Source organism: Schistocerca americana, chromosome 1 (assembly GCF_021461395.2).
Source record: "Schistocerca americana isolate TAMUIC-IGC-003095 chromosome 1, iqSchAmer2.1, whole genome shotgun sequence".
Taxonomy (NCBI): domain Eukaryota; kingdom Metazoa; phylum Arthropoda; class Insecta; order Orthoptera; family Acrididae; genus Schistocerca; species Schistocerca americana.
The window spans coordinates 1,151,378,236-1,151,405,865 of record NC_060119.1 but is presented as its reverse complement, the minus strand read 5'-3'; the positions used below and the strand labels follow the sequence as shown (position 1 = coordinate 1,151,405,865).

The window sequence follows — 27,630 nt, the reverse complement described above, 5'->3', positions numbered from 1 at the left end:
TTAACGCAGAATCAGCGGCGACGCGCGAAAATGTGTGCTGGACCAGGATTCGAACCTGGGACCTCCTACTTACTAGATAGTTGCATCCACTGCGCCACCAGGACACAGTATTTATCGCAATTGCGCAGACTACCTCGGCACGCCTCCCAGCCATCCCACACCCTCACCTAGCGCCACCTACCCGCAGTCCCCGTCAATGTCCTCCATGCTCGCTACTTGAGAGTTCCAGAGGAGGTCGGACGTAATTGTCCATCCGCAATGAAGGTCATGGATTCATTGCCCATCGAGGCGACTCAATTATATGAAAGCGTGGTCTCTGTTCTTTCGGGCTTGGCTCAAATGGCTCTGAGCACTATGGGACTTAACATCTGAGGTCATCAGTCTCCTGCAACTTAGAACTGGTTAAACCTAACTAACCTAAGGACATCACACACATCCATGCCCGAGGCAGGATTCGAACTTGGAACCGTAGCGGTCGCGCGGTTCCAGACTGAAGCGCCTAGAACCGCTCGGCTACACCGGCCGGCCTTTCGGACTTGTCCGAAAGATAAAACAACACGCGGAATCCACAACTGTGGTAAATACATTTTGTAATTTGAAGGTGTGGGGGGGGGGGGGCGGGGTAAGAAAAGATAGGAAAGGGATCGGTGGGTAGGCATGCCAAGACAGTCCATGCAACTGTGATAAACCCTTTGTCCGGGTGGCACAGTGGTCAATGCAACTGCCTACTAAGTAGGAGATCCATGGTTCGAATCCCGCTCTGGCACATATTTTCGCTCGTCGCCGCCGATTCCGCATCAAGTTCCAATGCAGCTGACGTCAATAGTCCCTTTCCTTTCCTTTCTCCCCCCTCCACCTCAATTTACATAATATGTATCACAGCTGCAGATTCAACATGGGGTCTGTCCTTTCGTACGTGTCCGATAGAATATACACCATACACTCACATATTTCTTCAAGTTGGCCTCTAAGACAAGTCGTAGGCTCAGTATTCCCTCACGTTTACTACGTTTCTCCAGACCTCGAACTGATCTTCCCCAAGGTCAGCCTCTACTAGCTTTTCCATTTTTCTGTAAATAATACGCGTCATTATTTTGCAAGCTCGGCTTATTAAACTGATGGTTTGGTAGTATTCACATCTGTTAGCACCTGCCGTCTTACATTCTTCCGGAAGTCTGAGGGTATTTCGCCTGTCTCACAGATCTTGCACTCTTTGTTAATTAAGAATTATATGACATTAAATGTATATGTATGTAGCTCTTTAGGGCATTCTATACATTCATCGAGGTTAAAAACGAGTTACCATTGACATTTAACCGTCGACGATGAAATCAGCGTCGACGATCTGCCAGCAATGCACGTATTTATTGCAGAGTGCCTGAGACATGGTTTTCCACAGGTGGCGACCCTGCCGCCTCCCCGGAGCCACCAATGGCGCTCACGGCGGTGAAGTCAGACGGCGGCGGCGTCAGCAGCGGCGTGTTCACCCTCAGTGACGACACGCCGCCTCCGTACAACGGCACGCACCAGGTACGCCACCTCTCCTGTCTCTGACACGTGTCCTATCAGGCCCTATTTTGAAGTAACTGAAATTTTTGTTTTACTACGCCAAAACCCCGTACTGTCACTTCCTCAGCCACCTGAGGGCTACCACTGTGGCCGGCCACATAAACTGGTGTGCAAAGCTTAAAACAAACAAACACCGTCCGAACAGGCCTAGAAAGCCCAATGGCACCGACCGGCCGCCGTGTCATCCTCAGACCTAAGACATCACTGGATGCAGATATGGAGGGGCATGTGGTCAGCGCGCTGCCCTCCCAGCTGTTGTCAGTTTTCGTGACTGGTGTCGCTACTTCTATGTCAACTAGCTCCTACGTTTGCCTCCCAAGGGCTGAGTGCACCCCACTTGCCACAGCACTCAGCAGACCCGGACAGTGACCCATCCAAATGCTAGGCAAGCCTGACAACTTTTAACTTCTGTCATCTGACGGGAACCATTGTAGTGTTACCACTGTGGGAAGGCTGTTGGCGTGCAAAATTGAAGGGCGAAAGTAACTTTTGCATCATATGTCATTGCCAAGTAACACACTACTGGCCATTAAAATTGCTACACCACGAAGATGACGTGCTACAGACGTGAAATTTAACCGACAAGAAGAAGATGCTGTGATGTGCAAATCATTAGCTTTTCGGAGCATTCACACAAGGTTAGCGCCGGTGGCGACACCTACAACGTGCTGACATGAGGAAAGTTTCCAACTCATTTCTAATAAACAAACAGCAGCTGACCGGCGTTGCCTGGTGAAACGTTGTTGTGATGCCTCGTGTAAGGAGGAGAAATGCGTACCATCACGTTTCTGACTTTGATAAAGGTCGGATTGTAGCCTATCGCCATTGCGGTTTATCGTATCGCGACATTGATCCTCGCGTTGGTCGAGATCCAATGACTGTTAGCAGAATATGGAATCGGTGGGTTCAGGAGGGTAATACGGAGTGCAGTGCTGGATCGCAACGGCCTAGTATCACTAGCAGTCGAGATGACAGGCATCTTATCCGCATGGCTCTAACGGATCGTGCAGCCACGTCTCGATTCCTGAGTCAACAGATGGGGACGTTTGCAAGACAACAACCATCTGCACGAACTGTTCGACGACGTTTGCAGCAGCATGGACTATCAGCTCGGAGACCATGGCTGCGGTTACCCTTGACGCTGCATCACAGACAGGAGCGTCTGCGATGGTGTACTCGACAACGAACCTGAGCGCACGAATGGCAAAACGTCATTTTTTCGGATGAATCCTGGTTCTGTTTACAGCATCATGATGGTCGCATCCGGGTTTGGCGACATCGCGGTGAACGCACATTGGAAACGTGTATTCGTCATCGCCATACTGGCGTATCATCCGGCGAGATGGTATGGAGTGCCATTGGTTGCTCATCTCGGTCACCTCTTGTTCGCATTGACGGCGCTTTGAGCAGTGGACGTTACATTTCAGATGTGTTACGACCCGTGGCTCTACCCTTCATTCGATCCATGCGAAACCCTACATTTCAGCAGGATAATGCACGACCGCATGTTGCAGGTCCTGTGCTGCCCTTTCTGGATACAGAAAATGTTCGACTGCTGCCCTGGCCAGCACATTCTCCAGATCTTTCACCAATTGAAAACGTCTGGTCAACGGTGGCCGAGCAACTGGCTCGTCACAATACGCCAGTCACTACTCTTGGTGAATTGTGGCACCGTGTTGAAGCTGCATAGGCAGCTGTGCCTGTACACGCCATCCAAGCTCTGTTTGACTCAATGCCCAGGCGTATCAAGGCTGTTATTACGACCAGAGGTTGTTGTTCTGGGTACTGATTTCTCAGGATCTATGCACCCAAACTGCGTGAAAATGTAATCACAATACAGTGCTATTATAATATATTTGTCCAATGAATACCTGTTTATCATCTGCATTTCTTCGTGGTGTAGCAATTTTAATGGCCAGTAAGGTTTTTCGATTGAGCTTGGACTGTACATAGAAAGAACTGCTACATTGGAGCATAAAAGGTAACTGAAAGAAATACGCAATGAGATGAACAGAAATGACACCTTTATTCAAAGACAATAATTACACAGAAGTCACTGCTATTTATTATGATCCCCTGGGCATTACAACAGACTGGGCATGGTTCTTGATAGGGCATGTGATCACGACAGATGACAATGCATGCTCTGCAATGCCCTCCCATGCCATCCATATGTTTGGTAAAGAGTTCTTGTTGGTAGGGCGTTCGATTACTCCACCAGCATGAGTGAGAGCTGCTGGATTGTCGTTGGTTTATACGGGTCTTCCTGCAATACATCTCCGCAGTGCATCCTGTATGTCCTCGATGGGGCATTTTAGTCAGGGGAATGGATAGACCCATCCATTTGCTGAATATCATGTCATTCCAACAGCTCCTCCATTTGCGCCACTTGATGTGGTCACGCATGGTCATCCATAAACTTGAAGTATGAGGTGCGTTTGACTACTTAAGTGTTTGGGGTAAACCTTTTCTATTTTTCGACATAGTCTCCTTTTAGACTTATACAATTCGTCCAACGCTGTTCTAGTTTGTTGATCCCTTCCAAATAATAGGAATTATTCAAGCCTGCAAAATAGCTATTAGTTGCTGTAATCACCTCTTTGTTTGAATAAAATCTTTGTCCCGCCAGCCATTTCTCCAAATTGGGGAACAAATAGTAGTCAGAGGGAGCCAAGCCAAGTCTGGAGAATAGGGGAGATGTGAAACGAGTTGGAATCCTATTTCCATTAATTTTGCGAGAACAACTGCTGAGGTGTGTGCTGGTGCATTGTCATGATGGAGAAGGACTTCTTTATGGTCCAATTGCCAGCGTTTTTCTTGCAGCTCGGTTTTCAGTCGATCCAATAACGATGAATAATATGCACCTGTAATATTTTTACCCTCTTCCAGATGGTCGACGAGGATTAACCCTTGCAAATCCCAAAAGACAGTCGCCATAACCTTTCTGGCAGAAGGAATGGTCTTCGCCTTTTTTGGTGCAAATTCTCCCTTGGTAATCAATTGTTTAGATTGTTGTTTGTTCTCAGGAGTATAGTAATGTATCCACGTTTCATCCATAGTGACGAAACGAGGCTTAAAGTCCTGTGGATTCTTCGTGAACAGTTACAAACAATCCTTGCAACACTTCACACGATTCCGTTTTTGGTCAAGCGTGAGCAATCGCGGAACCCATCTTGTGGATAGCTTTATCATGTCCAAATGTTTATGCAAAATATTATGTACCCATTCATTCGGGATGCCCATAGCACTAGCAATCTCACGCACCTTAACTCTTCTGTTATCCATGACCATATCATGGATTTTATCAATATTTCTGGAGTCGTAACCTCCACAGGGCGTCCAGAACGTTCAGCATCACTTGTGCCCATATGGACACTCCGAAAATTTTGAAACCACTTATAAACCGTTCTAATCGAAGGTGCAGAGTCACCGTAAGGTTTATCAAGCTTCTCTTTAGTCTCCTGAGGGGTTTTGCCTTTCATAAAGTAATGTTTAATCACCACACGAAATTCTTTTTCGTCCATTTTTTGACAATCACTCGACTTCCTTGATTCACACGAATGCCAAAGACAAAGAAATCGACTAATATGGCTGAAACTTGGTGTGCGTTCTTTCCAAAGATGATACTAACTAAACATGACCTGAATACGCACCGGTGGTGCCATCTCCCGGACTTTGCGCGGACTTTTCAAACGCCCCTCGTACCCCTGAAAAGACGGACATCGGAAAGGAGTACAGTGTCACAATTACACTGAGTGGTGACTCTATCGTGTCCAAAGATTTGGAGGCTCACTACGCTAATGCAACATTAAGCCTCCCCACACCATAACACCTGGACATGAAAAACTATCATTCACACAGTGTTTCTGGGTGCATTACGTGTTCCCACCTCTCACTACGTGACATTACGTCCAGAATTGTCGAACATGATTGTTTTCATGGTACAAGTGTTATGGTGTGGGGACACACAATGCTGCATGCGCGCGCTGACCTCCAAACCTATGAATATGGTACGCTCACCAGTCAATGTTATTGTGACATGTACTCCTTCAGGGGTGCATTCGGCACAGACTTAATTTTTACGGATGACAATGGCGACTGAATCGAAGGCACGTGATAGAGAACCCTTGGAACGAGAGGATATTCATAATAATGAGTTAAGCATGGGTTCGCCTTTTTACAAGTAAACTATTTAATGTTTTGTTTTATCACCACAGTTGTAGCGTCCTCAGCGATTTTTTAAAATTATTTGCCTGAAATACATACAGACAATTCATTTTTATGTTAATAAATATGATACGTCAGAGTTTGTAGTCATTTAAATTGTATGTGCACTTCATCTTTTATTTTACATGGTGTGTTCTGTGACTGCCAAACAAAACTAACTATAGGTCAAAATTAGCACACGACGTCATCTGCAAACATGAGGGATGTTAGAAAATGGTCTACAATGAATTTTTGTCTATTATCCAATCTTTAAAATGTATGTTCTGGTAAAGTTCGTTACAAATGCCCGTCTTTGGCGTTACCATTGTAGTATTTTGCAATCCTTAGCTGTGACAAGTTTCTTTTTCTGTACCAAACGTGTTTTTGTGTACCTGAGCTGGAAGTGTGGACATTGGAAAAAGTTTTGCGAAGCTTAGATGTGGCGAACAGTTTCGTGTAGTTTGCTATTCACGGATTATGTTTCGTATTTTGACAGTGTTTACTCGTGTTTTCTCCTGCTCGTTTGTAAATACGGCGACCTGTTATTTTGGTGTGGATTGGACACACTTTTCACCGCACAAATTTGGATATCTGATGCGCATCGGATTGTCGTTTGTGTACTGTTTTATTTTAGTTTGACCTCCGCGAGCTTTGAATCTGTTCGCTTGTTTACATTTTGTCTGTGTATATGTGTGTGTGTTTTATTTTGTGTTGTCTGATAGCTCGTTTAGAGTGTTGAATAGCGTTTTGTTACATGGTACTGTTTGGTCATTGATATTATTTTTGCCCTGTGTGACAGCGTTTTCGATGTGGCAGTTTTCTTCTGTTGTTAGAAATTGATACAGATGGTTATTGTATTTTAAGATTTGTAGGTCTGTTTCTATACCACTGGGGTGGTGGTTAGTCTTGATGAGGTGGTCTGCAAATGTGGACTGTGTGCTGTCACTTTCCAGTGCTTTTAAATGTTCTGAGTATCTTATCTTGTAATTTCTACCAGTCTCTCCGATGTATAGTGAATCACAGTCTTTGCAGGTTCGCTGGTACATACTTCCTTTGTTGAATTTGTCTTTGATGACGTCAGATATTTTTAATCTTTTCCATAGACTGTTGACTGTTCTATGCGCCACATTTATGCCTTGTTTCCTCGTAATGTTTCCTATTCGGTGTGTTATTTTTGTTGCCAAATGTCAGGGTGTGCCATGTTTTCTTGTTGTTTGTGATTTCGGCGAACGGATTAGCCTGCTAGTTACCCCGACTTAAATCGCGCGATCACGTATGGGATGCATTGGGGTGGGTGGGTGGGGTTGGGGAACGTATTGCAGTAAGTCCACATGCAGCAACGATCATCCAGCAGAGCACTTGTCAACTGCTCTGGCGCAGCAGAAATTCTTATCAGTCTCGTAGCAGCTTGGTAGCACGTTGCAGAACATGCACTGCCGTCGACGGTGATCACAAACCCTGTTAAGAACCATGTTGCTCCTTTTGTAATGGCCAGGGGATTATCATGAATCGTGATAACTTTAGTGTAATTATTCTTTGAATAAAAGTCTCGTTTCTGTTCGTTTCATTGCGTATTTCTTTCAGCTACCTTTTGTGCAGTGCTGTTGCAGTTCTTTCTATGTATGGTACAAGTTTCATCGAGCTACACTGCTTGACAGAAACACATCATGCGAAGGTTACTTTCGTCCTTAGTGTATAACTGTCCTGACATGTTACCCCTAGGCTGTAAGAACGCCTTCATAGTACTGCTATCGCGGATACGTCCCACTGGGAGCTACTGTTTGGAAATTGTATTTAGCTGTACTAAGTCCTCAGCTGATGCCGGTCTGGTGTCGCCAAATTCCCTGACTGATCAAAAATATCCAGACAATTATTAGTGGACATTGATTTGGTTGTGTCCACATTTGGGCCTTATAATGGCTTGATCTCTGCTGGCGACACTTTCAGTGAGGTGTCTGAACGTCTATTGAGGATTGGCAGCCCGTTCTTCCCCAAGAACCGAAACCATACGAGGTAGTGATGTAGTCTGAAGGGAAGTCGATGTTCTAAGTCATCCTGAAGGTGTTCCGTTGGCTTCAAGTTGGGTCTCTGGGAAGGCCAGTCCATTTCAAGAATGTTATTGTCCACAAGCCATTGCTTCAGGGTTGCTGTTTTCTGACACGGTGCATTGCCATGCTGATACAAGCAATCATCATCTCCGATTAGTCCCTTTGCTGTACATAGTACAAAATGCCTTAAATGTGAAACTTCCTGGCAGATTAAAACTGTGTGCCCGACCGAGACTCGAACTCGGGACCTTTGCCTTTCGCGGGCAAGTGCTCTACCAACTGAGCTACCGAAGCACGACTCACGCCCGGTACTCACAGCTTTACTTCTGCCAGTACCTCGTCTCCTACCTTCCAAACTTTACAGAAGCTCTCCTGCGAACCTTGCAGAACTAGCACTCCTGAAAGAAAGGATATTGCGGAGACATGGCTTAGCCACAGCCTGGGGGATGTTTCCAGAATGAGATTTTCACTCTGCAGCGGAGTGTGCGCTGATATGAAACTTCCTGGCAGATTAAAACTGTGTGCCCGACCGAGACTCGAACTCGGGACCTTTGCCTTTCGCGGGCAAGTGCTCTACCAACTGAGCTACCGAAGCACGACTCACGCCCGGTACTCACAGCTTTACTTCTGCCAGTACCTCGTCTCCTACCTTCCAAACTTTACAGAAGCTCTCCTGCGAACCTTGCAGAACTAGCACTCCTGAAAGAAAGGATATGCGGAGACATGGCTTAGCCACAGCCTGGGGGATGTTTCCAGAATGAGATTTTCACTCTGCAGCGGAGTGTGCGCTGATATGAAACTTCCTGGCAGATTAAAACTGTGTGCCCGACCGAGACTCGAACTCGGGACCTTTGCCTTTCGCGGGCAAGTGCTCTACCAACTGAGCTACCGAAGCACGACTCACGCCCGGTACTCACAGCTTTACTTCTGCCAGTACCTCGTCTCCTACCTTCCAAACTTTACAGAAGCTCTCCTGCGAACCTTGCAGAACTAGCACTCCTGAAAGAAAGGATATCCTTTCTTTCAGGAGTGCTAGTTCTGCAAGGTTCGCAGGAGAGCTTCTGTAAAGTTTGGAAGGTAGGAGACGCGGTACTGGCAGAAGTAAAGCTGTGAGTACCGGGCGCGAGTCGTGTTTCGGTAGCTCAGTTGGTAGAGCACTTGCCCGCGAAAGGCAAAGGTCCCGAGTTCGAGTCTCGGTCGGGCACACAGTTTTAATCTGCCAGGAAGTTTCATATCAGCGCACACTCCGCTGCAGAGTGAAAATCTCATTCTGGAAACATCCCCCAGGCTGTGGCTAAGCCATGTCTCCGCAATATCCTTTCTTTCAGGAGTGCTAGTTCTGCAAGGTTCGCAGGAGAGCTTCTGTAAAGTTTGGAAGGTAGGAGACGAGGTACTGGCAGAAGTAAAGCTGTGAGTACCGGGCGTGAGTCGTGCTTCGGTAGCTCAGTTGGTAGAGCACTTGCCCGCGAAAGGCAAAGGTCCCGAGTTCGAGTCTCGGTCGGGCACACAGTTTTAATCTGCCAGGAAGTTTCATATCAGCGCACACTCCGCTGCAGAGTGAAAATCTCATTCTGGAAACATCCCCCAGGCTGTGGCTAAGCCATGTCTCCGCAATATCCTTTCTTTCAGGAGTGCTAGTTCTGCAAGGTTCGCAGGAGAGCTTCTGTAAAGTTTGGAAGGTAGGAGACGAGGTACTGGCAGAAGTAAAGCTGTGAGTACCGGGCGTGAGTCGTGCTTCGGTAGCTCAGTTGGTAGAGCACTTGCCCGCGAAAGGCAAAGGTCCCGAGTTCGAGTCTCGGTCGGGCACACAGTTTTAATCTGCCAGGAAGTTTCATATCAGCGCACACTCCGCTGCAGAGTGAAAATCTCATTCTGCCTTAAATGTGTTAATATCCTCGTGAATTTAGCGTTTTCCCAAGCACAATAAAGGGACCACACCCCATCCACGAAAAAAAGCTCTATATCCTAAGCCTACCTCGTTTGTACTTCACTGTTGGCACTACACATGAAGGCTAGTAACTTTCTCCAAGCATCTGCGAAATCCATCCTTGCATCGGATTTTCATAGGATAAAGGATTATTCATCTTTTCAAATTTCTCGTTTACACCACCTCAAGCACCAATTAGCACTGACTATAGAAATGTGTGACTTGTGATGGGTTTCCCTCTGTGAACCACAGATCTTGCCGAAGTGAGGAGGCTTATGTGCCTCAGTGATACAGATAGCTATGCCTTAGGTGCCACCACAATGGAGAGACCAGGATAACTTTTGCTTCCTGAAGACGGGCAGCAGCCTTTTTAGGAGTTGCAACGGCAACACTCAGCATGATCGACCGATTTGGCCTTGTAACGTTAGCCAACAATAATTACTGTGCTGTTACTGGGAATGAGTGACAGCAGTGGAAAACACAGCTGCTATTTTTTCCCCTGAGGGAATGCAGGTCTACTGTATGGCTTATGATGATGGCATCTTGTTGAGAAAAATATTCCAGACGTAAAATATTCCCCAATTTGGATCTCCATTTGGGGACAACTCAGGAGGAAGTCGTCATGAAGAAAAACAAAACTGGCGTCCTGCGGGTCGGAGCTTGGAATGTTCGATCCCCGAATCAGGTAGATAGGTTAGAGAATTTCAAGAAGAGAATGGATACTCTGAAGACAGATAGAGTGAGAATTAGTGAAGTTTGGCGCTAGGATTAACAGGACTTCTGGTCAGATCAGTAAAGGGTTATCAATACAACATCAAATAGGCGTAATGCCGGAGTGGGTTTAATAATGAATAAAAAAAAACAGAAATGCGGATAAACCACTACGAACAGCATAGTGAAGACATTATTGTAGCCAAGACAGACAAGAAGCCAATACTCGCCACAGTAGTATAAGTTTACATGCCAACTAACTCTGTAGATGATAAAGAGATTGAAAGAATGTATGATAAGATAAAAGTAATTATTCGGATAGTTAAGTGAGAGGAAGATTTAATTATGATGGAGAACTGGATTTCGGTAATAGATTAAGGAAACGAAGTAAAATAATGCGAGAATATGGATTGGGGGGAAAAAAAAAAAAATGAAAGCCGGCCGAAGTGGCCGTGTGGTTAAAGGCGCTGCAGTCTGGAACCGCAAGACCGCTACAGTCGCAGGTTCGAATCCTGCCTCGGGCATGGATGTTTGTGATGTCCTTAGGTTAGTTAGGTTTAACTAGTTCTAAGTTCTAGGGGACTAATGACCTCAGCAGTTGAGTCCCATAGTGCTCAGAGCCATTTGAACCATTTTTGAAAAAAATGAAAGAGAAATCCACTTGCTAGAATTTTGCATAGAGCTTAACTGAATCATCACTCACACTTTGAGAATCCTGAAAGAAGACTGTGTACATGAAAGAAAATATGAAATGAAATGATCGTGTGGCACTATTGGCCGGGAGGCCCCATCCGGGGAAGTTCGGCGACCGGGTTGCAACTCTTATTTCAACTGACGCCACATTGAGCGACTTGGGCGTTGGTGATGATGAGGACAACACGACACCCAGTCCACGAGCGGAGAACATCTCCAACCCGGCCGGGAACTGAACCTGGGCCCGCTGAATGGTAGGCAAACACATCACCACCCAGCTAAGCAGACCGACTGTACATGGAAGAGACCTGGAGACACTGGAAGGTTTCACATTGATTGTATACTGTCACCTGCTCTTGAAGCAGTCGGATGAGACATTTGAAGATAGGCAGGTGAGATGAGGTGGCATTGATGACGGTGGGGACTGGGCAGAGATATCTTTGCAGTTCTCTGATCACCGTTCGTATGGCACACACATGCAGTACATTTACAAAATGTAATGAATGTAAGTGCATAAAACAAAAATTAATCGACAAAATAGTAATATTTGTGCTTCTATCCCATTCCACTGGCAACGGTCTTGCCACAGTGGATACACCGATTCCCATCAGATCACCGAAGTTAAGCGCTGTCGTGCGTAGCCGGCACTTGGAAGAGTGACCATCCAGGCTGCCATGCGCTGTTGCCATTTTTCGGGGTGCGCTCAGCTACTCGACCGAATAGTAGCGGCTCCGGTCAAAGAAAACCATCGTAACGACCAGGAGAGCGGTGTGCTGACCACACGCCTCTCCTATCCACATCCTTACCTGAGGATATCACGGCGGTCGTATGGTCCCGATGGGCCACTTGTGACCTGAAGACGGAGTGCTTATACCATTCCACCGCTGTGGCACTGGCTTTCATAAAATCGTTCCATGTGCCCTTATAGGATGGTATATCGCATTACTCTCTCATATGTCCGACAGATTGATTCAGCGCACCACAGTCACAACTCGGAGTCTCCACAATACATTTATAGAGTGAGTTGGAACACCGAACACGTCCAGTACGGATTCTATATAATTTGACCCACAGTTTCCTGTCAAGTTCGACACCCACAGTTATACTTCTAGAACCATTCGTGTTCTTGGTGGTTTCCGATGTGTTGGCAGTTACTTGTAGCCAACTGTTCAGCATACGGGAGTAGCGGGTGTCTTGAACGGATCCTATTTTTTCGTAAGACAAATATATCGTGATGAATGGTCACTTCTTTCTCGTGTATATTTTGGTAATCTCTAAGCAGGGTCTCAGTTTTGTGAGTCTGTGTTTGGTAGATATTGCTTAGCGGGGGAAGCCAGTAGACTGGAGATGGTCTGATTGCACCAGTAATCACGCGTATCGTGTTGTTGAGCTGAGCATCGATGAGGCTGTTATTACAAGTACACTCCTGGAAATTGAAATAAGAACACCGTGAATTCATTGTCCCAGGAAGGGGAAACTTTATTGACACATTCCTGGGGTCAGATACATCACATGATCACACTGACAGAACCACAGGCACATAGACACAGGCAACAGAGCATGCACAATGTCGGCACTAGTACAGTGTATATCCACCTTTCGCAGCAATGCAGGCTGCTATTCTCCCATGGAGACGATCGTAGAGATGCTGGATGTAGTCCTGTGGAACAGCTTGCCATGCCATTTCCACCTGGCGCCTCAGTTGGACCAGCGTTCGTGCTGGACGTGCAGACCGTGTGAGACGACGCTTCATCCAGTCCCAAACATGCTCAATGGGGGACAGATCCGGAGATCTTGCTGGCCAGGGTAGTTGACTTACAGCTTCTAGAGCACGTTGGGTGGCACGGGATACATGCGGACGTGCATTGTCCTGTTGGAACAGCAAGTTCCCTTGCCGGTCTAGGAATGGTAGAACGATGGGTTCGATGACGGTTTGGATGTACCGTGCACTATTCAGTGTCCCCTCGACGATCACCAGTGGTGTACGGCCAGTGTAGGAGATCGCTCCCCACACCATGATGCCGGGTGTTGGCCCTGTGTGCCTCGGTCGTATGCAGTCCTGATTGTGGCGCTCACCTGCTCGGCGCCAAACACGCATACGACCATCATTGGCACCAAGGAAGAAGCGACTCTCATCGCTGAAGACGACACGTCTCCATCCGTCCCTCCATTCACGCCTGTCGCGACACCACTGGAGGCGGGCTGCACGATGTTGGGGCGTGAGCGGAAGACGGCCTAACGGTGTACGGGACCGTAGCCGAGCTTCATGGAGACGGTTGCGAATGGTCCTCGCCGATACCCCAGGAGCAACAGTGTCCCTAATTTGCTGGGAAGTGGCGGTGCGGTCCCCTACGGCACTGCGCAGGATCCTACGGTCTTGGCGTGCATCCGTGCGTCGCTGCGGTCCGGTCCCAGGTCGACGGGCACGTGCACCTTCCGCCGACCACTGGCGACAACATCGAGGTACTGTGGAGACCTCACGCCCCACGTGTTGAGCAATTCGGCGGTACGTCCACCCGGCCTCCCGCATGCCCACTATACGCCCTCACTCAAAGTCCGTCAACTGCACATACGGTTCACGTCCACGCTGTCGCGGCATGCTACCAGTGTTAAAGACTGCGATGGAGCTATGTATGCCACGGCAAACTGGCTGACACTGACGGCGGCGGTGCACAAATGCTGCGCAGCTAGCGCCATTCGACGGCCAACACCGCGGTTCCTGGTGTGTCCGCTGTGCCGTGCGTGTGATCATTGCTTGTACAGCCCTCTCGCAGTGTCCGGAGCAAGTATGGTGGGTCTGACACACCGGTGTCAATGTGTTCTTTTTTCCATTTCCAGGAGTGTATTACACCACACTGAAGCACAATACTCTGCAGCCGAAAAAATCCAGTGCAAGAGCAGATGTATACAACGTCTCCGTTGAAACCATGCCGGCCACTGTGGCCAGGCAGTTCTAGAAGCTTCAGTCCGGAACCACGCGGCCGCTACGGTCGCAGGTTCGAATCCTGCCTCGGCCATGGATGTGTGTGATGTCCTTAGGTTACTTCGGTTTAAGTAGTTCTAAGTCTAGAGGACTGATGACCTCAGATGTTAATTGCTTAGAGCCATTTGAACCATTTTTTGAAATAACCCCTGGGTTGTGCCACACAGCCTCTGGATGATGTTGCGGTTTTTTTACCGTGGCTGATGTGTTTTGCAGATGTTTTTTATGAGCTACAGTGCGATGGAGTGTGATGCCAAGATATTTCGTTCTTGTTGTGACAGACAATATTGCCATCAGACTGCACCTTGTGCTGTTGTTAAGGTGAAACGCACAAACTGATACTAAACTTCAGTCTCCATTTTTTGAAATACGAGTTACGAGCGCCACGTAAATCTTCTGACCAATGTGAAATTAAGTAGCGATGAGTTTTACTCCACTGGATAGAGGTGCTACGTTTCACGACAGCTATCAATGCGTTGGTATGACAGGCATGTGATAATGATGGCTCGTGTCTTTTTAATGCTGAACACTAGTCACCATTTTTCTGCCCAGTCAGTAAGGTTCTCGACCCTTCTCTGAGGCCAGCAACACACCAGACGTGTGGGACCACTCATGGTGTAGAGCACTGTGTTATCAGCATACAACACCAGCTGTAAAAGTGGAGTCTGTGGTAGATCTGCTGTGTACAGAATATGTAGGATGGGATCAAGTAGGATGGGATCAACTATGGGGCCATGTGGAAAACCAGCTGGCACCGAGCAGGGATGCCATTCCCAGATCTCGTGTTGAATGTGTGGTCATGGAGATAGTTGTGTGTCAATCTCATGTATGACATACGTGGTGCTACAATAAAGTAATGAGACTGATTTTCTTTGGAAGATGTGGCAACACTGAAGGCTTGCGTAGGCACATTATCTTTGACCTTGGTCTATAAGCTGCTTCTAGTCCAAGCGGCACATCGATGCAACTGCTCAGTCGTGAGTTGTGCTGTAATAAGTTAACATGTGTTTGTGTCTCTCGTCACGGAAATGGAACCGCATAATATTGCGCAACGGTATGCCTTTTTTGCGTTAAATTGGGTGAAAACGGTACGACAACTTACCGTAAGCTTCAGAAGTCTTTTGGAGAGGGGGTTATGTCAAGAACTCAAGTTTTTCGTTGGCATAAAATGTTTAATGAAGGCAGAACGAATGTTGAAGGTGAAGACTGCAGTGGACGACCATCAACCTCACGTACAGTTGTCATCTTGGCCAGGATGCGTGAACTCGTACGATCTGATCGAAGATTATCCATGACAATGATTGCAGAAGAACTGAACATCAATCGAGAAACGGTTCGTCTAATAATACCTGAAGATCTTGGTATGAGAAAGATTGGATTCTGCATCACGATAATGCGCCATCCCATACTGCTCTGTCAGTACAGCAATTTTTAACCTCAAAACAGATTTCAGTACTACCACAGCCACCTTATTCACCTGATATCGCTCCGTGCGACTTTTTTCTATTTCCAAGAGTCAAAACGGCGGTCAAGGGACACCATTTTTCAAACAACACAAGAGGTCCAAAAAGCTGTGGAGGATATTACAGAAGATGAGTTCCAGAAATGTTACCATCAATGGCAGAAGCTCTGGAAAAAGCGTGTGCAATCAAAAGGGAACTATAAAAACACGGGAGAACTGCCGTAGTCAGTAACGTCTTGGCACGATATTTCGGCCCAAAGTCTTTTCGCCATCTTCAGGTGAGTACAGCTGTAGAAGTACTGGCCGAGAAAGTTTCGAACATCACAAAAGGGAACTACTTTGAAGGAGACAACACTACACTTGACTAAAACGGTAAGCAACATTTCTTTTTCACAACAGTCTCATTACTTTATTGTCGCACCTCGTAGAGCTTGAGGAAAAGTGCACTCCACCCTGCCCCACGCCACCCCAGCGCACCCCACCCTACCCCACCCCATGTCACACAGAGTCCTGTTGCAACCGCTTCTATAAAGTGTGGGCGGGGTTTGTTCCAGGAGGCGACAGCACCAGAGAAGGAGAAGGAGAAGGACAAAGCCCCCAGCAAGGGCGCGTCGGCCGCCCAGGAGGGCAGTCCCTTCAGCCGGAGGGCGCTGCTGCGCAGGCCCGTCCTCATCCCACTGGCCCTCTCGCTCGCCCTGCTCGTCTTCCAGCAGCTCAGCGGTGAGTACCGCCTCTCCAGCGCAGGCCAGTTCAGGAGGTTGCTAGGCGAGCACTCGCTTGCCCTCTGGAAACCAAGCACTCGGGGTGAAATTAGGCGGTCATGAGTAACTATGTGTCCCCCCCCCCCCCCCCATGAACCATGGACCTTGCCGTTGGTGGGGAGGCTTGCGTGCCTCAACGATACAGATAGCCGTACCGTAGGTGCAACCACAACGGAGGGGTATCTGTTGAGAGGCCAGACAAACGTGTGGTTCCTGAAGAGGGGCAGCAGCCTTTTCAGTAGTTGCAGGGGCAACAGTCTGGATGATTGACTGATCTGGCCTTGTAACACTAACCAAAACGGTCTTGCTGTGCTGGTACTGCGAGCGGCTGAAAGCAAGGGGAAACTGCAGCCGTAATTTTTCCCGAGGGCATGCAGCTCTACTGTATAGTTAAATGATGACGGCGTCCTCTTGAGTAAAATATTCCGGAGGTAATATAGTCCCCCATTCGGAGCTCCGGGCGGGGACTACTCAAGAGGACGTCGTTATCAGGAGAAAGAAAACTGGCATTCTACGGATCGGAGCGTGGAATGTCAGATCCCTTAATCGGGCAGGTGGGTTAGAAAATTTAAAAAGGGAAATGGATAGGTTAAAGTTAGATATAGTGGGAATTAGTGAAGTTCGGTGGCAGGGGGAACAAGACTTCTGGTCAGGTGACTACAGGGTTATAAACACAAAATCAAATAGGGGTAATGCAGGAGTAGGTTTAATAATGAATAGGAAAATAGGAATGCGGGTAAGCTACTACAAACAGCATAGTGAACGCATTATTGTGGCCAAGATAGATACGAAGCCCACACCTACTACAGTAGTACAAGTTTATATGCCAACTAGCTCTGCAGATGACGAAGAAATTGAAGAAATAAAAGAAATTATTCAGGTAGTGAAGGGAGACGAAAATTTAATAGTCATGGGTGACTGGAATTCGAGTGTAAGAAAAGGGAGACAAGGAAACGTAGTAGGTGAATATGGATTGGGACTAAGAAATTAAAGAGGAAGCCACCTGGTAGAATTTTGCACAGAGCACAACATAATCATAGCTAACATTTGGTTTAAGAATCATGAAAGAAGGTTGTATACATGGAAGAACCCTGGAGATACTAGAAGGTATCAGATAGATTATATAATGGTAAGACAGAGATTTAGGAACCAGGTTTTAAATTGTAAGACATTTCCAGGGGCAGATGTGGACTCTGACCACAATCTATTGGTTATGACCTGTAGATTAAAACTGAAGAAACTGCAAAAAGGTGGGAATTTAAGGAGATGGGACCTGGATAAACTGGAAGAACCAGAGGTTTTTCAGAGTTTCAGGGAGAACATAAGGGAACAATTCACAGGAATGGGGGAAAGAAATACAGTAGAAGAATAATGGGTAGCTTTGAGGGGTGAAGTAGTGAAGGCAGCAGACGATCAAGTAGGTAAAAAGATGAGGGCTAGTAGAAATCCTTGGGCAACAGAAGAAATATTGAATTTAATTGATGAAAGGAGAAAATATAAAAATGCAGTAAATGAAGCAGGCAAAAAGGAATACAAACGTCTCAAAAATGAGATCGACAGGAAGTGCAAAATGGCTAAGCAGGGATGGCTAGAGGACAAATGTAAGGATGTAGAGGCTTATCTCACTAGGGGTAAGATAGATACTGCCTACAGGAAAATTAAAGAGACCTTTGGAGATAAGAGAACGACTTGTATGAATATCAAGAGCTCAGATTGAAACCCAGTTCTAAGTAAAGAAGGGAAAGCAGAAAGGTGGAAGGAGTATATAGAGAGTCTATACAAGGGCGATGTACTTGAGGACAATATTATGGAAATGGGAGAGGATGTAGATGAAGATGAAATGTGAGATACAATACTGCGTGAAGAGTTTGACAGAGTACTGAAAGACCTGAGTCAAAACAAGGCCCCGGGAGTAGACAACATTCCATTGAAACTACTGACGGCCTTGGGAGAGCCAGTCCTGACAAAACTCTACCATCTGGTGAGCAAGATGTATGAAACAGGCCAAATACCCCCAGACTTATAGAAGAATATAATTCCAATCCCAAAGAAAGCAGGTGTTGACAGATTTGAAAATTACCGAACAATCAGTTTAATAAGCCACAGCTGCAAAATACTAACACGAATTCTTTACAGACGAATGGAAAAACTAGTAGAAGCCGACCTCGGGGAAGATCAGTTTAGATTCCATAGAAATGTTGGAACACGTGAAGCAATACTGACCTTACGACTTATCTTAGCAGAAATATTAAGGAAAGGCAAACCTACGTTTCTAGCATTTGTTGACTTAGAGAAAGCTTTTGACAATGTTGATTGGAATACTCTCTTTCAAATTCTAAAGATGGCAGGGGTAAAATACAGGGAGCGAAAGGCTATTTACAATTTGTACAGAAACCAGATGGCAGTTATTAGAGTCGAGGGACATGAAAGGGAAGCAGTGGTTGGGAAGGGAGTAAGACAGGGTTGTAGCCTCTCCCCGATGTTATTCAATCTGTATATTGAGCAAGCAGTAAAGGAAACAAAAGAAAAATTCGGAATAGGTATTAAAATACATGGAGAAGAAATAAAAACTTTGAGGTTCGCCGATGACATTGTAATTCTGTCAGAGACAGCAAAGGACTTGGAAGAGCAGTTGAATGGAATGGACAGTGTCTTGAAAGGAGGATATAAGATGAACATCAACAAAAGCAAAACGAGGATAATGGAATGTAGTCGAATTAAGTCGGGTGATGCTGAGGGAATTAGATTAGGAAATGAGACACTTAAAGCAGTGAAGGAGTTTTGCTTTTTGGGGAGCAAAATAACTGATGATGGTCGATGTAGAGAGGATATAAAATGTAGACTGGCAATGGCAAGGAAAGCGTTTCTGAAGAAGAGAAATTTGTTAACATCGAGTATAGATTTAAGTGTCAGGAAGTCATTTCTGAAAGTATTTGTATGGAGTGTAGCCATGTATGGAAGTGAAACATGGACGATAAATAGTTTGAACAAGAAGAGAATAGAAGCTTTCGAAATGTGGTGCTACAGAAGAATGCTGAAGATTAGATGGGCAGATCACATAACTAATGAGGAAGTATTGAATAGGATTGGGAGAAGTTTGTGGCACAACTTGACCAGAAGAAGGGATCGATTGGTAGGACATGTTCTGAGGCATCAAGGGATCACCAATTTGGTATTGGAGGGCAGCGTGGAGGGTAAAAATCGTAGAGGGAGACCAAGAGATGAATACACTAAGCAGATTCAGAAGGATGTAGGTTGCAGTAGGTACTGGGAGATGAAGAGGTTTGCACAGGATAGAGTAGCATGGAGAGCTGCATCAAACCAGTCTCAGGACTGAAGACCACAACAACAACACGTAACTATGTAGTTCATTTAAGGTTGCCAGATCCAAAAAGAGGCTTCTCGTGACTGGAGGGGATAGACAAAATACGAGGGTATTTCGGAAAGTAAAGATACACCGTACGCCAGAGGAACAGAAGAGTTTTGGGGAGCAAGTTAGCAACACTGGTGTTAACCTTGAACCGTTAGCTTTCTCCTCGCGGTCGTTCGGCAGTTGAACGTTGCTTCTGGTTGGAGTAGGTCGTGTTTAAAATGGCTGCGCCGATTCAGAATCCCGCCAAATGCGAAGTGCGCTCCCTCATACGTATTCTTCATGCAAAAGGTCAGCGGATATTCGCAAAGAAATTATTTCTATTTATGGGAGCATTATGAATCGACAAAATGTAACGAAATGGTGTCGTCATTTCTCTGAAGGAAGGACCGATGTTCATGACGAACAAAGAACAGGTCGGCCATCTGTGATGTTTGATCCCCTTCTTCGGAGAACGGAGGAAGCAATTCTTGCTAATAGACGTCTCACATTGAAAGAATTGCTTCAGATCATACCGGACGTGTCAATGACAACTCTTTATGACGTTGTGACTGTCAAGTTAGGGTGCAGGAAATTGTGTGCGCGCTGGGTTCCAAAACTGTTAACGGAAGAACACAAAAAGAAAAGGATGGGCTTTGCACTCGACTTCCTCACACGCTATGCTGAAGCAGGTGATGAGTTCCTTGATCACATTGTGACAGGAGACGAGACGTGGGTTTATCACCATACACCTGAATCCAAGCAACAATCAAAATGGCTCTGAGCACTATGGGACTTAACATCTATGGTCATCAGTCCCCTAGAACTTGGAACTACTTAAACCTAACTAACCCAAGGACATCACACAACACCCAGTCATCACAAGGCAGAGAAAATCCCTAACCCCGCCGGGAATCGAACCCGGGAACCCAGGCGCGGGAAGCGAGAACGCTACCGCACGACCACGAGCTGCGGACCCAAGCAACAATCAATGCAATGGCGTCATTCGAATTCACTAAAAGCCAAGAAATGCAAAACGTCGATTTCAGCGAAGAAAATAATGGCTTCTGTTTTTTCGAACAGACAAGGCATTCTTCTGTAGGAATTTATGCCTCCTGGAACGACAATTAATGCTGCTGCATATTGCCAGACTTTGAAACGTCTTCGAAGGGCAATTCAAAACAAACGCAGGGGAATGCTGACAAGTGGAGTCCGCTTGCTTCATGACAACGCTCGGCCTCACACAGCGCTCGTAACCAAAGCACTACTCAAGCAATTCAAATGGGACGTATTGGACCATCCACCATACAGCCCGGACGCTGTGCCCACCGACTTCCATGTCTTCCGTTACCTGAAGTCACATCTTGGTGGAAAATCATTCCACGACGATGAAGAGATCAAAGATGAAGTTGAAATGTGGTTCCGACAACAGGCGGTAACCTTCTATGACTGTGGGATACAAAAGCTCGTGCACCGACTTAACAAATGTTTGGATAACGGGGGTGATTATGTCGAAAAATAACAAATAATCTAGTTAATAAGATGTAACTGACGTTTTCTAAATAAATGTTCTATTTAAGGACTGCGAACCATTGTATCTTTACTTTTCGAAATGGCCTCGTAATATGAAAAGCATATATTATACATCGATAGAAAAAATTGTCGCAACACCAAGAAGGACTTGTGCGACATAAACAAAAGTTGGTAGGCGTGTTTCGACATCTGAAAGATGATGTCTATTCAGATTTCGCGCCATTCGCATAAGAGTGGCTCTCGTTGTGCCGCTATGAGGTTACAAGTCAGGCTTGCTTTAAATAGTTACCTTTGAGACTGGACGTGGTGAGTTGACATTAGGCGTTAAAGAGGACATTATCAGCATCTCATTGAGTTTGAACGAGATCGTGCAGTATTGCAAAAAGACTTGGCAAGAATGCAGCTACTGGGATTGCTGGCAGCGATGGTCAAAAGAACGTATGGTCCCAACAAGAGCAGAATCCGGACGGCCATGTGGCGCTACCGAGAGGGAAGACCATCGTGTTCGCTGTGTGGCTCTGGTGCATCGTACTGCATCTGCAGCAGCGATCTGAGCAGGAGTTGGCACCACGTGACACAAGGAACTGCTACAAATCGGTTACGTCAAGGACAGCTCCGAGACAGATGCCCTCTAGCGTGGATTACACTGCACCCAGAGCACCGCCATGTGTGACTTCAGTGGCGTCAAGCAAGAGCTCATGGGAGGGCGGAATTAAGCTCTGTTGTGTTTGCTGCTGACAGCTGGTTCTGTCTCGGTGCCAGTGATGGCCGTGTGTTACTTAGAAGGAGGACAGCTGAGAGCCTGCAACCAACCTGTCTGCGTGCTAGGTAAACTGGACATATACTTGGAATTATGTTCTGGGGTGCGATTTCGTATGACTGCAGGAACACTCTCGTAGTTACACCGAGCACCCTGAGTGCAAATCTACATCTACATACATACTCCGCAATTCATCATACGGTGCGTGGCGGAGGGTACCTCGTACCACAACTAGCATCTCCTCTCCCTGTTCCACTCCCAAACAGAACGAGGGAAAAATGACTGCCTATATGCCTCTGTGCGAGCCCTAATCTCTCTTATCTTATCTTTGTGGTATTTCCGCGAAATATAAGTTGGCGGCAGTAAAATTGTACTGCAGTCAGCCTCAAATGCTGCTTCTTCAGTAGCGATTCACGAAAAGAACGCCTCCTTTCCTCTAGAGGCTCCCACTCGAGTTCCTGAAGCATTTCCGTAACACTCGCGTGATGATCAAACCTACCAGTAACAAATCTAGCAGCCCACCTCTGAATTGCTTCTATGTCCTCCCTCAATCCGACCTGATGGGGATCCCAAACGCACGAGCAGTACTCAAGAATAGGTCGTATTAGTGTTTTATAAGCGGTCTCCTTTACAGATAAACCACATCTTCCCAAAATTCTACAAATGAACCGAAGACGACTATCCGCCTTCCCCACAACTGCCATTACATGCTTGTCCCACTTCATATCGCTCTGCAGTGTTACGCCCAAATATTTAACCGACGTGACTGTGTCAAGCGCTACACTACTACGAGGTGCATTCAAGTTCTAAGGCCTCCGATTTTTTTTCTAATTAACTACTCACCCGAAATCGAGGAAACTGGCGTTACTTCTCGACGTAATCGCCCTGCAGACGTACACATTTTTCACAACGCTGACGCCATGATTCCATGCCAGCGGCGAAGGCTTCTTTAGCAGTCTGTTTTGACCACTGGAAAATCGCTGAGGCAATAGCAGCACGGCTGGTGAATGTGCGGCCACGGAGAGTGTCTTTCATTGTTGGAAAAAGCCAAAAGTCACTAGGAGCCAGGTCAGGTGAGTAGGGAGCATGAGGAATCACTTCAAAGTTGTTATCACGAAGAAACTGTTGCGTAACGTTAGCTCGATGTGCGGGTGCGTTGTCTTGGTGAAACAGCACATGCGCAGCCCTTCCAGGACGTTTTTGTTGCAGTGCAGGAAGGAATTTGTTCTTCAAAACACTTTCGTAGGATTCAACTGTTACCAAGTGCCCTTTGGAACGCAATGGGTAAGGATTACGCCCTCGCTGTCCCAGAACATGGACACCATCATTTTTTCAGCACTGGCGGTTACCCGAAATTTTTTTGGTGGCGGTGAATCTGTGTGCTTTCATTGAGCTGACTGGCGCTTTGTTTCTGGATTGAAAAATGGCATCCACGTCTCATCCATTGTCACAACCGACGAAAAGAAAGTCCCATTCATGCTGTCGTTGGACGTCAACATTGCTTGGCAACATGCCACACGGGCAGCCATGTGGTCGTCCGTCAGCATTTGTGGCACCCACCTGGATGACACTTTTCGAATTTTCAGGTCGTCATGCAGGGTTGTGTGCACAGAACCCACAGAAATGCCAACTCTGGAGGCGATCTGTTCAACAGTCATTCGGCGATCCCCCAAAACAATTCTCTCCACTTTCTCGATCATGTCGTCAGACCAGCTTGTGCGAGCCCGAGGTTGTTTCGGTTTGTTGTCACACGATGTTCTGCCTTCATTAAACTGTCGCACCCACGAACGCACTTTCGACACATCCATAACACCATCACCACATGTCTCCTTCAACTGTCGATGAATTTCAATTGGTTTCACACCACGCAAATTCAGAAAACGAATGATTGCACGCTGTTCAAGTAAGGAAAAGGTCGCCATTTTAAGTATTTAAAACAGTTCTCATTCTCGCCGCTGGCGATAAAATTCCATCTGCCATACGGTGCTTCCATCTCTGGGATGTATTGACAATGAACGCGGCCTCATTTTAAAACAATGCGCATATTTCTATCTCTTTCCAGTCCGGAGAAAAAAAATCGGAGGCCTTTGAACTTGAATGCACCTCGTAATGGAGTATTCAAACATTACGGGATTCTTTTTCCTATTCATCTGCATTAATTTACATTTACCTATATTTAGAGTGAGCTGCCATTCTTTATACAAATCACAAGTCCTGTCCAATTCATCTTGTATCCTCCTACAGTCACTCAACAACGACACCTTCCCGTACACCACAGCATCATCAGCAAACAGCCGCACATTGCTATCCACCCTATCCAAAAGATCGTTTATGTAGATAGAAAACAACAGCGGACCTACCACACTTCCCTGGGGCACTCCAGATGATACCCTCACCTCCGATGAACACTCGCCATCGAGGACAACGTACTGGGTTCTATTACTTAAGAAGTCTTCGAGCCAATGACATACTTGGGAACCAATCCCATATGCTCGTACCTTAGTTAGGAGTCTGCAGTGGGACACCGAGTCAAACGCTTTCCGGAAGTCAAGGAATATGGCATCCGTCTGATACCCTTCATCCATGGTTCGCAAGATATCATGTGAAAAAAGGGCGAGTTGCGTTTCTCAGGAGCGATGCTTTATAAAGCCGTGCTGGTGCATGGACAGCAACTTCTCTGTCTCAAGGAAATTCATTATATTCGAACTGAGAATGTGTTCGAGAATCGTGCAACAAACCAATGTTAAGGATATTGGTCTGTAATTTTGAGGATCCGTCCTTCTACCCTTCTTATATACAGGTGTCACCTGCGCTTTTTTTTCAGTCGCTCGGGACTTTACGTTGGGCAAGAGATTCGCGATAAATGCAAGCTAAGTAAGGAGCCAATGCAGTAGAGTACTCTCTGTAAAACCGAATTGGAATCCCATCAGGACCTGGCGATTTATTTATTTTCAACCCATTCAGCTGCTTCACAGCCCCACGGATGTCTATCACTATGTACTCCTTACGCGAATCTGCACAAGACTCAAACGGCGGTATGTTTGTACGATCCTCCTGCGTGAAAGATTTCTCAAATGCTGAATTTAAAATTTCAGCTTTCGTTTAGCTGTCTTCCGTTGCCAGGCCAGACTGATCAGTGAGTGACTGGATGGAAGCCTTCGACCCGCTTACCGATTTTACGTAAGACATCTGCACGTCAATCTGGTGATTCGACCTGTTGTGCTGCCATTCATGAACAGCATTCCAGGGTATTTTTTCTAGCAGGATAACTCTCGCCCACATAACGCTGTCGTAACCCATCATGCTCTACAGAGTGTCGACGTGTTGCATTGGCCTGCTCGATCACCAGATCATTCTCCATTCGAGCACATATGGAAGATCATCGGATGACAACTCCATCGTCATTGATAACCAGCATTAACTGTCCTTGTATTAACCGACGAAGTGAAACCGGCGTGGGACTCCAAATCATAAAATGACATCCGATACTTGAGCAACACATTGCATGTACGTTTGCATACTTGCATTCATCATTCTGGCCGGTTATTAATGCCCGCCCCCAGTAGCTGAGTGGTCTGCTCGACATAATATCAATCCTAAGGGCCCGGATTAGATTCCCGGCTGGGTCGGAGATTTTCTCCGCTTAGGGATTGGGTGTTGTGTTGTCTTAAACATAATCATTTCATCCCCATCGGCGCGCAAGTCGCCGAAGTGGCGTCAAATCGAAAGACTTGCACACGGCGAACGGTCTACCCTACGGGAGGCTCCAGTCACACGACACGACCGGTTACTAATCTACCAGCATTTCGTATTCGCAATGGCTTATCTTGCGCTTAAATTAATCTGTAATCCTGCAATGTTAATGGCTTATGTATGTTACTAGACAAATGTTTTCCCAATATTTCATTACTCTGCATTTGTTATTGTTTTATGTTGCGATTATTTCCCCTCATTGTCGTTTATCTTGTTGGAAGTTTGCACCATTGCGTACGTGTAAATACCGTGATGCGGCAGCACTGTACAGCTCAAATGCCAAGTCTTGGAGGCTATGTTTCAGTGTATTATACGCTTCGTTTTGTGATGCTTACCACAAACGACTGGTGAAATGGCATGATTCCTCAGACTGCTAAAGAAGGCAGCTCGTTGGTGGCGCGAGCATCTGTAGCGGAAACAGCTCAACTGTTTATCGTTTCAGCGTACGACTGTATCGACGGGAATGATAGTACAGACAAAAATGCTAAAACGTCATCGGCGAGAAGGAATAGTGAGCGAAAGCGGAAGTTGCCTGTCAGAGACCGACGAGCATTTTAAAGGATTGTGGCCAGATAACATAGAACTGCTGTGGCGAAAGTGACTGCAGAACTCAACAATTCTTGGGGAATATTTTGTCGACAAAACCAGTACGGCGGGAGGCCCACAAGGCTAACAGTCATGGAAGGGCTGCAGCTGCGAGACCCTTAATAAGGGAAGCCAATGCAAAGCTGCGAAAGAAATGTTCCCACTGTCATAAAACCTGAACGCTTGATGACTGTAAGAATATGGTATGGTCCGACGACTTATCATTTTCATTCTTTCCTACAAATGGCTGGTTTTATGTACTGAGAACCCCAAAAGAAGCCTACGATCTGACCTGCTTCCTTGCTGCAGGCAAGTGTGGGGGAGCTTCCGTTATGATTTGCGCGGCTGTATCGTAGTATTCAGCTGGTCGTATCATTACCTTCATTGGCTCAATGTATTACTCGACCTCTCCGACATAGAAATGGTTACTGTGACTGTCATGTTGTTGCCAAAAACTGCCATTTTCCAATATGATAATGTGCCCATACACACAGCCAAGAAAGGTTCAGGTATGGTTTGTGGAGCATCATCTATAATTCATCTTCCGTGGCCAACACAATCGCCAGACATTAACATCATTGAACCGTTATCGGGAGTTTAGGAGCGTAAAGTGAGGAGCAGATTTCCGGCTCCAAAATTGCTACAGAATCTATTCAGCATTCTACACATGTATTCTAGTAAGAAGTTCAGCTGTTCTCAAAGCCATTGGTTCAAATGGTCCAAATGGCTCTGAGCACTATGGGACTTAACATCTATGGTCATCAGTCCCCTAGAACTTAGAACTACTTAAACGTAACTAACCTAAGGACATCACACACATCCATGCCCGAGGCAGGATTCGAACCTGCGACCGTAGCAGTCGCGCGGCTCCGGACTGAGCGCCTAGAACCGCTAGACCACCGCGGCCGGCGATAGCCATTGGTGGCTCAGCTGCTTATCAAAAAATAAATAATGTGTCTAGGTCAGGTGTTCATATTATTTTGTCCACCCCCTGTAGGTCTTGTCTAAAGTTTAAAGAAAATCTGCAGGACGGGGTGGCCGATCGGTTCTAGGTGCTACAGTCTGGAACCGCGCGACCGCTACGGTCGCAGGTTCGAATCCTGCCTCGGGCATGGGTGTGTGTGATGTCCTTAGGTTAGTTAGGTTTAGGTAGTTCTAAGTTCTAGGGGACTGATGACCTCAGAAGTTAAGTCCCATAGTGCTCAGAGCCATTTGAACCAGCCATTAAAGAAAAACTCAGTATGTTTGCTGCATTTCGTATGCAGCAATGTATGTCCTAACAAGCACCAG

General features: G+C 46.4%; 1 protein-coding gene across 1 annotated transcript in view; it reads left to right on the top strand.

Annotated features, from left to right (window-relative positions):
* Positions 1-27,630, top strand: part of LOC124597453 (facilitated trehalose transporter Tret1-2 homolog) — a 252,053-nt gene that overhangs the window by 198,994 nt on the left and 25,429 nt on the right. Inside the window, exons 5-6 of the mRNA XM_047135939.1 lie at positions 1,400-1,530; positions 16,154-16,319. Of these exons, the coding sequence (XP_046991895.1) occupies positions 1,400-1,530; positions 16,154-16,319 (297 nt within the window). The remainder of the gene's footprint in view (positions 1-1,399; positions 1,531-16,153; positions 16,320-27,630) is intronic.